Source organism: Zeugodacus cucurbitae, chromosome 6 (assembly GCF_028554725.1).
Source record: "Zeugodacus cucurbitae isolate PBARC_wt_2022May chromosome 6, idZeuCucr1.2, whole genome shotgun sequence".
NCBI classification, from domain to species: Eukaryota; Metazoa; Arthropoda; class Insecta; order Diptera; family Tephritidae; genus Zeugodacus; species Zeugodacus cucurbitae.
This window is the reverse complement of record NC_071671.1, coordinates 7108140-7118262: the sequence shown is the minus strand read 5'-3', so window position 1 is coordinate 7118262 and position 10123 is coordinate 7108140. Positions and strand designations below refer to the sequence as shown.

Sequence of the window (10123 nt, the reverse complement as noted above, 5' to 3'; positions counted from 1 at the left end):
TCTCTCAATAAATCCATTGACTGATGCGATGTGTGGGATGTGTCGCCGTCTTGTCGTTGCCAAATGTTGCCGAGATCACAAGCATCAATTTCTGGCATCAAATAGTCGGTTATCATGGCGCGATAACGGTCGCTGTTGACGGTTACGTTCTGACCGGCATAATTTTTGAAGAAATATGGACCGATGATGCCATCGGCCCACAAACCACACCGTTGTTTTTCCGGATGAAATGACAGCTTTTGAATGTCTTCAGGTTGCTTTTCGTCCCAAATGTGGCAATATTGCTTATTTACATACCCATTGAGCCAGAAATGGGCCTCCTTGCTGAACAGAATTTGACTCGAAAACGTCGGATCTTCTTGGAACTTTCCAAAAGTTCATAGCGCGAAGCGATGTAGCTTGGGAAGGACGAGCGGTTTCAGTTCTTGCACAAGCTTTATTAAGTACGCTTTCAATTTAAGATCTCGACATAAATTTAAGATCGTACGTGTATCTGAGTTGCTGCGAACAGCGCCGAATCGACTCTCTATGATATTCGTGTACACTCTCAGCTGCTCAGCGGCTGTTTTATCTTCCCTGCGACGACTCACACGTGATCTGTTAAAAAAGGCAAAAGGCAATTGAAAAAAGTACCTCTACTTAGATCACTCGACACAATCATGAATTAATCATAATTCAATTTGAGCATAAAGCAGGTGGCCTACCAAGATAGTCCACAAAAATTGTTATACTACGAGTTGCCATGGTATATCTAATGTTATGGGCTTAGAATAGGCTAAACGCTTTTTATTTAGTAATTAGTATTTACTATTTCACATTAAATACAAATTGTGTCTTCCCGACTTGAGTTGGCAGTGCTACACATTGAACTGTTCTTATACTAAAATAACAACAAGCCGCAACAACATTAAGTTAGTATTTGGTGGCGGCCATTCCGCAACAGTTATTGATGATGGTGGACTGCTATGGCGTATAAAATACCTATTCGTTAACCATTTTCTAAGATGGCGATGAACGATGATTGTGACGACACACATTTCATTTCGCCGGTGTTTCGATTATTTTGTTTAGGATCGTGTAGTGGCAAAATGTAAGCGACGACAAATGATTTTGATAAAAAAGTACAAAAACAACCAATAGCAAAATATTTGTTTTTTTTTTGTCAATTGTGATATGTGTGAGTGCCATCCCTTTGCATGTATGTATGTATGTATAGCACCCAAGCTGGCTGCCAAGTGTGATGTAAATGTGATTGTGCTCAGGAAGGCAAATATTTTTCGCTTGCTTTCTTTTCTTTTCAAACTAAAAATATCCCTTTACGAGTTCCCTGCTTACTGCAAAAAACAAAAAAAAGTTATAAATACCTAACATAATCACATTAAGACAAAATTTAGCGAGGCGCGACCGAATGTGTTATATACATACATACAAACACACACCCATACTTACATACTTACATACAGTAAGGCATTGTATTTAAAAATAATTTTAAATTAACGCACAAATCGGTATATTGCTTTCGTACATAAGCTGCAAGTAATTAGTTTGCAGTGTTGCCAGCTGTTTGTATTTGATATATATAACTCAGTATTTTTTATATATTACACTGTAAAACATTCGGCTGGTTATTGGACTAAACTCGTTTTTTCCAGGAGATTGAGTCATAAGTAAAAACAAGTAAGGAAAGGCTAAGTTCGGGTGCAACCGAACATTTTATACTCTCGCAATTTATTGCTATATTTTTATTAAGAAAACACACCCATATATTCGGCATAAAGATATTTCACATATTAAACGATTTATAAGCTATTAAGTTCATCATATTTTTGAAAATGCTATAATTAGGTATTCTCATATATTCATAAATAAGGGAAGTTATGACCCGATTTTAACCTTTTCTGGTACAGAGACACACTATTAGAAGATAAATATTTCCTCTGAATTAAATTAAGATACCTGAGAGATTTACCGAAATTTTCGATGAAAAGTTACCATGGGGCACTGAATTCCTCATATTCGATATTCGGTGCTCTGAAAAGTTATAGTCCGATTTCGACAATTTTTTCACAAGTGATGCCACAGATCATATACAGTATTTGTGTAAAGTTTTATTTCGCTATCTTCATTGGTTCCTTATGTATATATTATAAATTGAAAGAATAAAATAAAATTCAAAAATTAGTTATATAGGAAGTTGTCCTGGTTGTGAACCGATTTCGTCTTTTTTCCACATGTGTCATCAGGATGTCAAGAAAATATATTATTATATATAATATTATTATAATAATACCGAATTTCAGTGAAATCTGTCGAATAGTTCCTGAGATATGGTTTTTGATCCATAAGTGGGCGATGCCACGCCCATTTTGCATTTTGTAAAAAAATATCAGTGGAGCTTCCTTCTGCTATTATTTCTGTGAAATTTAGCGTTTCTGGCGTTTTTCGTTAGTGAGTTATCCCACTTTTAGTAATTTTCAACCTAACCTTTGTATGGGAGGTGGGCGTGGTTATTATCCAATTTCAACTATTTTCATGGTGAGTGGTGAGGTACGTAGGAGAACCGACTGCAGAAAGTTTGATTTATATAGCTTTATTGGTTTGCGAGATATATACAAGTAACCAATTTGGGGGCGGGACCATGCCGACTTCCCCAAAAGAAATTACATCCAAATATGCCCCTTCCTAGTGCGATCCTTTATTCAAAATTTTACTTTTATGACTTTATTTATGGCTTAGTTATGACACTAAAGATTTTTCGTTTTCGCCATTTTGTGGGCGTGGCAATGATCCGATTTTGCCCATTTTCGAAACGACGTCGACAGACGTACAGACAGACAGACAGACAGACATCTGAACTCGTCTCGTCATCCTGATCATTTTGATATATATAACCCTATATCTAACTCGTTTAGTTTTATGACTTACAAACAACCGTTATGTGAACAAAACTATAATACTCTCTTAGCAACTTTTATTGCGAGAGTATAAAAATGTATTCTCCGATTTTCGAAGTTAGCTTCCAAAATCGAAATATTTGAATTCACAGTTCAAAACAGAAATTATAAAAATAATAATTATTAATTACAGAATATAGCTACTAAAATCCTAAATAATCTACATGTTCCCCTTAATTCAATGGTGTATAAAACTTTTCGGCCAAGCTTATATGACAGATGCTACGAAAGAAAAATAATGGTCGTAACAAGATGTAATATTCAAGAGCAGACAATCTTTTGTTCAAAATGAATTCGGTTCGGTTCCTGTTTCGTATAGCGGATTGTCATGGAAATGGCCAAAGAAACATTGTGTTTTCTAAACGCCTACCCTCTTGGATTAAATCACAATTTTACACGACGTATGACACTAACGAAAAAAATGTATGGAAAGGATAGCGTTTGGACGAATAAAATCCGGGTCGATTCCGGTACCGCCGAACCGGCTCTAGTGGACATTGTTATGGATACAGAAGTTTAGATTAAACTTCTACCTATCCAGACTGAACGCCGATATGTGTAAGTCCTGCAGACAAAGAGACTAATCAACTCTTTGCATGACCAATTAACTGCAACCATCTAACACACTTCTCCGTTGGGTAGGACTCTGTTGAAATCGATAATTTACTGGGTCTCCTGTTATATGATAAAAATCCGATAACAATTGGCTTATGCTTACCGGTTCAGGATGGTAGAGAAAACCATTATAACAACAATTACTCGACGACGCGCTCTATTTAGTCACTATTTGGTACTATGAGTAATCTTCGAAGCTTTTGATAATTTCGTCGAACTTAAAAGTTTCAACTCGTTTAGGCGTTTATACAATAGTACCAGTCGAGAAGAAGAAGATATTGTATCAAACATTATATTTGGGCTAAATATGCTTAATATTAATTTTCCCAATCATACTGACGTACATTGGTAATTTCTGGGGATATATTCGAACCGCTCTCTATCAGGTGGCCATATTGTTTTAAGGTAATTTTCATGCTTTCAATTAGTGTAGTGTAAAGTTTTTTTTCTTTTCAAATAAACTAGACTGGGAGTAGCTATCGAGTGCTTGGATGCATGTAAAGTACCCTACATAGGTACAACAAGCTTACAGAGCGAATTTTAATAATACAAATTGTAGAGTATTCTAAGAAACTCATATGTATATAAACATATATAATAATTATTTTGTTTATAAAATGAAAAATAAATTTCTTATGAAATAATGGTAATTAAATCAAAATAAAAATAAAAAAATTAAAAGGAATTTTCATAATCTTAATAGTCCTTTACATGCCAGCGTAGCGCACTTGGAACTCGAGAGTATTTGGCTGCTGTAGTTAGTGTCTGCTTCTTGCCGATTTTTTATTGCTCAATTACGCAGCGATAGCGGCTGGCACACACAATAAATAAGACACGTTAGGCATTTAAGATTTTTATGCTGAAATGCAAAGTTTAAGTGAAAAAGTGAAGATTGTGAAAAATTCGACTACTCCAAGGTTTGTTAATACGTTTTTTTTTTGGTAGAAAGTTAATTAAAGAATCAATAAATTCGAATGAAAGTGAAACAATAAAATAATATAAAATACTAAAAAGTTACATAATTTGTTAAATATTTTTTTTTTTTAACATAAGAAGAGTGTTCAAAAAATTACAAAAGTTAAAAAAGTAACGAATAATATTTATATAAATTTAATAATTAAAAATTAAATAAATATTAAAAAATAGCAAAAAAAATAATAATAATTGATATCATAAATAAAAAAATAAATAAATAGTACCATAATAAAGGATATTGAATAAAATATATATAAAATAAACTTCCGAGAAATAAAAAGAAAATTGGAAACAAAATACAGTGAAACTTCTCTAACCAGAGAGAGACTTCGAGTTATAGAATTTTCATTAAAACATATAATTTGTCAAAAAACTGTAAAATATAGATTTATGTATGTATGTATGTGATTGGCGTTGCAACCGTTTAGCCGTTTATAGCCGAATCGACGATAGTGCGCCACCTCTCTCTCTCCTTCGCAGTTCGGCGCCAGTTGGAGATCCCAAGTGTAACCAGGTCGCTCTCCACCTGGTCCCTGCAACGGAGTGGAGGCCTTCCCTTTCCTCGGCTTCCTCCGGCGGGTACTGCATCGAACACTTTCAGGGCTGAAGTGTTTTCGTCCATTCGGACAACATGACCTAGCCAGCGTAGCCGCTGTCTTTTTATTCGCTGAACTATGTCAATGTCGTATAACTCGTACAGCTCATCGTTTCATCGTCTGCGGTATTCGCCGTTGCCAATGTTCTGAGGACCATAAATCTTACGCAAAATTTTCCTCTCGAAAACTCCTAGTGTCGTCTCATCTGATGTTGACATCGTCCAAGCTTCTGCACCGTAAAGCAGGACGGGAATGATAAGCGACTTGTAAAGCTTGATTTTGGTTCGTCGAGAGAGGATTTTACTGTTCAATTGCCTACTCAGTCCAAAGTAGCACCTGTTGGCAAGAGTTATTCTGCGCTAGATTTCGAGGCTGACATTGTTCGTGTTGTTGATGCTGGTTCCCAGGTATACGAAATTATCTACGACCTCGAAGTTATGACTGTCAACAGTGACGTGGGTGCCAAGACGCGAATGCGCCGACTGTTTGCTTGATGACAGGAGATATTTCGTTTTGTCCTCATTCACCTCCAGACCCATTCGCTTCGCCTCCTTATTCATGCGGGAAAAAGCAGAACAAACGGCGCGGTTGTTGCTTCCGATGATATCAATATCATCGGCGTACGCCAGGAGCTGTACACTCTTGTAGAAGATTGTACCTTCTCTGTTTAGCTCTGCAGCTCTTATAATTTTTTCCAGCATCAGGTTAAAGAGATATAGATTTATACCCAGTTTTAATTATTTACTTCGCAAAAAGTTTTATATTCATACGTTAAGGCAGTAGTCTGCTTTAGAAGCCGAAAAAAAGTGTTTTCTTAGCAATTTTTTTGAAAGTGAAGGAAATGATTGCGGTAAACGGAATTTTAATACGATAGTGTACTATATTTAAGGCTTAAAAAACAATATTTATTATTAAAAAATATTGAAATTTTTTCAAAGTTGTAAGTATTTTTCTGGAGCGCTTGGAGTCTGCACTTGTAAATCGGTGCCGGTGATGGAGGTCGTGCGATGAAACAGTCGAACCAAGTTTTTTTTAAATTTTTATAAGTTTATTTTCTTTATGAACTAAAAAAATACCGAAGAAGTTATAAAATTCCAGATTTATTCGAAGTTTGAAAAAAAAATAATTTTTCTAAGAAAAAAAAATGACTTTAAGTTGCAAAACAAGTAGTTTAAATAATACTTTTCTCTTCTTCTTTTTGGTTCAAATAGAAGATAATTTAATACTAAAGCTAGAACACTTTGTTTTTTTACGATCGGGCATATATTCCTTTTGTTAGCGCCGGCACCGTTTTCTAACACTTGTGAAAATGAAAACTCGAGAAAACGCGCTTTAAAGGTTTGCCTGAGCATTCGCATATGCTCGACGCTCGGCCACTAAAACTGCTCTAGCTTCGAAAATATGTCGAATTGGCCTGTGGAATTTTAAAGACATATTCTTGGATAGTTTTGGAAGAGATTTAAAACAAAACAAAAAAAGTCGATTTTTTGAAGTCTGTAAAGCAGACTACTGCCTTAAAACATGTATTCTGTAATTTTGTTGATTGCAGTTTGCTACTGTTTGGCTCTTGACGTCTGAATCCTATGCCTTTGTTATATGATTTTTGCAATTCTTAGATGTAAAATCATATTTTTTGTTCGCCTCCATATAATATATAGGCAATCTGTTAAAATTTTGCCTCGATAGTAAAATTTTAATTTTTGTATTATGCCCTGATCAAAAAGTTCGATTTATGGAAGGAAATTTGTATGAAAGTTGCATTCTATTGCCACTTCAGAAGTTCGAGTTATGGAGAACATTAAATTTCATAAAGCATTGCAAAATTTGTGAAATAAATTAAATATGTGGTGTGTTCAAAAAATAACGGGAATTTTCGTTTTTCGAAAAAAAAATTCATTCGTCATTAATGTCGTCACCTTTAAAATAGTCCCCATTCGATATTAAGCGCTTCTGCCAGCGCTTCTTCCGATCGTCGAAACACTACTCAAACTCAATTTTCGGATCCCTGTGAAAACGCACCTAGACATGTAGTTAAATTCACCAGTCCTTTGTGATGCCGCAAACTCCTCAAAATGGCTGCACAAGACCCTCATAATGTCTCGATGTCTTAATTTCACCTTCCTCCATGCAACTCTGGCAATTTGCATCCGCCAGAACTGTAGCCCCATCGGGCAGTGTACGGCAAAGACTTCTACTACTTACAGCAAGCTAAACCTTGCCAAAGCAAATAGCTCAGTAGATCTCCTGCGATCCAGCTTAGGCCGGAATGATCGCATATTCGCATAGGTACTGGCCGTTAGCCAACGTCTACCTTGGTCATACGACGAACATTGGTCCAACACGAGGATACTGGCATGAGTATATGATCCAAACACATTTTTAGTGCATAATTCGCAACCATTTATTATCAGTAGGTTTCTTGATTGCTGATCGATAATAAGACGCTGATACTTTTGTAGCGTTAAGTTAAGGTCTTAAATTCGAAGTCTCAAGACAATAGATCTCACGTACATATTATCCGAAATCAATTGACTAATACCAGATAATATTCTCGGAATCCTCAATTCTCAAGACAATAGATCTCACGTACATATTATCCGAAATCAATTGACTGACAACAGATAATATTCTCAGAATTCTCGACGCTTGTCTGCCATAATTTCATAGTCTCAAACAAAGGGTCGCATTGATACAAGTTAGAAAATAGAAAATTGTGGACGCTTCTTAGGATGATATTCAGACTGTTTGAACTGAAACCTTAATTCAGTTCAGGTCGTTTCTAAATTGTGTTAATTTCTTCATTAATGGCATCTTTACTATTCAGTTTAACTGTACTATTTCTTAATTTGTCTCAACTGTTGCGCACTTTCAGCCGACATCTGGTCGCTATCGCTGAGCTTTCGCCTGGCGATGTCATATTGGAGGAGCAGCCGCTGCTCGTGACGCCCCATTGGGAGTGTGAACAGATGAAATGCAGTCAATGTCTACAGGACTCCTTCGTAATGTGCAAGTAAATTTTCACGCTACAACAACAGCAAATAGCCAAGCGAACTGCTAATACATTTTCAACTTTCAACTCGTACACGTACTGAACACCAACTCCCACCCACACACATACACACGCATCCCATTCCAATACACACACACACAAACATTTCTTATAGAAAATGTGAGTTCTTTCCGCTTTGCATCGATTGCACTACACACAATACCTACGACTGTGATTTCTTCTGTGAGGGCGCAGCGGGCGCTGAGATTTCCAAAAATCTGCTCGTCGAAAATTACACCATTTTCGGTGTGCTCAAATTACTCTTACTTATGGAGAATCCAGCGAATAGCGAACAGTGCGCGGCGTTGAGCGCGACGCCGGGCGCCACCGTGGTCGACAGCGAAGCGTGGCAAGAGCAAGATACGCAAATCGTCACACCACTACTGCAGTCGGGCATAGCACGCGTTTTCAAGCGGGTCAAGGTCACGCACGAACTGCTGCACACACTTTGCTGGCGCATCGACGCCAACGCTTTCGAGGTGACCGCAAGCGACGGCAACACCTTGAAGGGGGTGTACGCGTGCGGCGCACAACTACCGCACAATTGTGTGCCGAATACTGTGGTCACCTTCGATGAAGACTTCCGTTTGAAATTGTACGCATCGGTGCGCATACCTGTCGGCGCTGTCATCTACAATACGTATACGAATCCACTAATGGGTACCAGCCAGCGACAGCATGAGCTGCGCCTGACGAAGGGCATTGAGTGTGCGTGTGCACGCTGCAGTGATCCACTGGAACTCGGTACGCACATGAGCTCGCTGAAATGTACCAAATGTGCGAACGGTTTTGTGGTCTGCAGCGCGCCCATACGAGACGTTGGCATTTGGAAGTGCAACAATTGTGCCGCGACGATGGCAACGGATGTGGTGAAACAATTGCTGGTGGATGTCGGTGAGGCGTTGTTGGAGACCAACAGTGAACTGTTGGCCTACGAGAGCTTGCTGGCGAAGTACAGCGTACATTTCCATCAAAACCATTTTGTGTTGGTGGAGATCAAACAGAATATTGCATCCATATTGCGCGCCATACTCATGAATCCCATGTGTATACCGGGTAAGGACTTGTTGGAGCGTAAGCTGCAATTGTGCGAGGAGATGATGCCGCTGGTGCGTGCAGTGTTGCCGGGTGTCTCCAAATTGTACGGCATTGCGTTGTATGAATATCTGTTGTCCTATATGGAATTGGCCGAGTTGATTTTTGAGGAGAAGGCTGCAGCAAATGCAGCGCAGATTTTTCAGGTGAGCTTTTGTTGACATATTTGTGTGGTTAAGTGAGGTAAAACGGATTTTCTTTTATTTAGGAAAAGTTGGAAGACGCACGTGATATCGCGGCAAAAGCTAAAGAAATGCTGCGTTTCGAGCCTAGCAATTCACCGGAAGGACACTTGGTGAGCCGTATAGCTATGGAGCAGAAACGTATTGAGGAGAATTTGAGACAGCTTAATTCCAAGCGCAGTTGTGCTTAAAATATTATGTAGCATTCGAATACTTTGTAGAATTAAACTATTTTGTAGAAACCAATATACTAGCTTTGTATAAATTAACTTAGTTTCATTTAAGTAAGGCTAGGTTCAAAAGTCCTAAACATGTTAGAGGTGTTTTTCTAAAAATTTGTAAATTTTAATAACAATGGAAAATTACTATCTTTAAACTTTTAAGAGCTTTTAGAGCTTTCATCGACCTGATATGTTTACTGTAGTTTGGAATTCTCATCCATATTTCATTTATAAAAAAATAAAAATTAGAATATACTTATTTTACAGAACGGAAAGTAGAGAGAGAGCTTTTAGAGCTTTCAACGACCTGTTATGTTGTAGAAACCAATATACTTGCTTTATATAAATTAACTTAGTTTCATTTAAGTAAGGCTAGGTTCAAAAGTCCTAAACATGTTAGAGGTGTTTTTCCAAAAATTTGTAAATCTAAATAACA

At 37.4% G+C, this 10123-nt stretch overlaps 1 protein-coding gene across 1 annotated transcript; it reads left to right on the top strand.

The window, feature by feature from the left end:
- The first annotated feature begins 4324 nt into the window (after nucleotides 1–4324).
- LOC105210288 (SET domain-containing protein SmydA-8) lies at nucleotides 4325–9731 on the top strand. The gene is made up of 4 exons (XM_011181130.3): nucleotides 4325–4486; nucleotides 8013–8150; nucleotides 8305–9430; nucleotides 9493–9731. Exons 1-4 carry the CDS (start codon nucleotides 4434–4436, stop codon nucleotides 9655–9657), a joined length of 1482 nt encoding a protein of 493 aa, XP_011179432.2. The 5' UTR covers nucleotides 4325–4433; the 3' UTR covers nucleotides 9658–9731.
- The last annotated feature ends 392 nt before the right edge of the window (nucleotides 9732–10123 follow it).

What these genes read in the sequence shown, in the direction of transcription:
- LOC105210288 (XM_011181130.3), top strand. Translation starts at nt 4,434, where the DNA reads ATGCAAAGTTTAAGTGAAAAAGTGAAGATTGTGAAAAATTCGACTACT. An exon ending in GACTCCTTCGTAATGTGCAA is followed by an intron (nt 8,151 to 8,304) that starts GTAAATTTTCAC and finishes CATTTCTTATAG; the next exon opens with AAAATGTGAGTTCTTTCCGC. An exon ending in ATGCAGCGCAGATTTTTCAG is followed by an intron (nt 9,431 to 9,492) that starts GTGAGCTTTTGT and finishes TCTTTTATTTAG; the next exon opens with GAAAAGTTGGAAGACGCACG.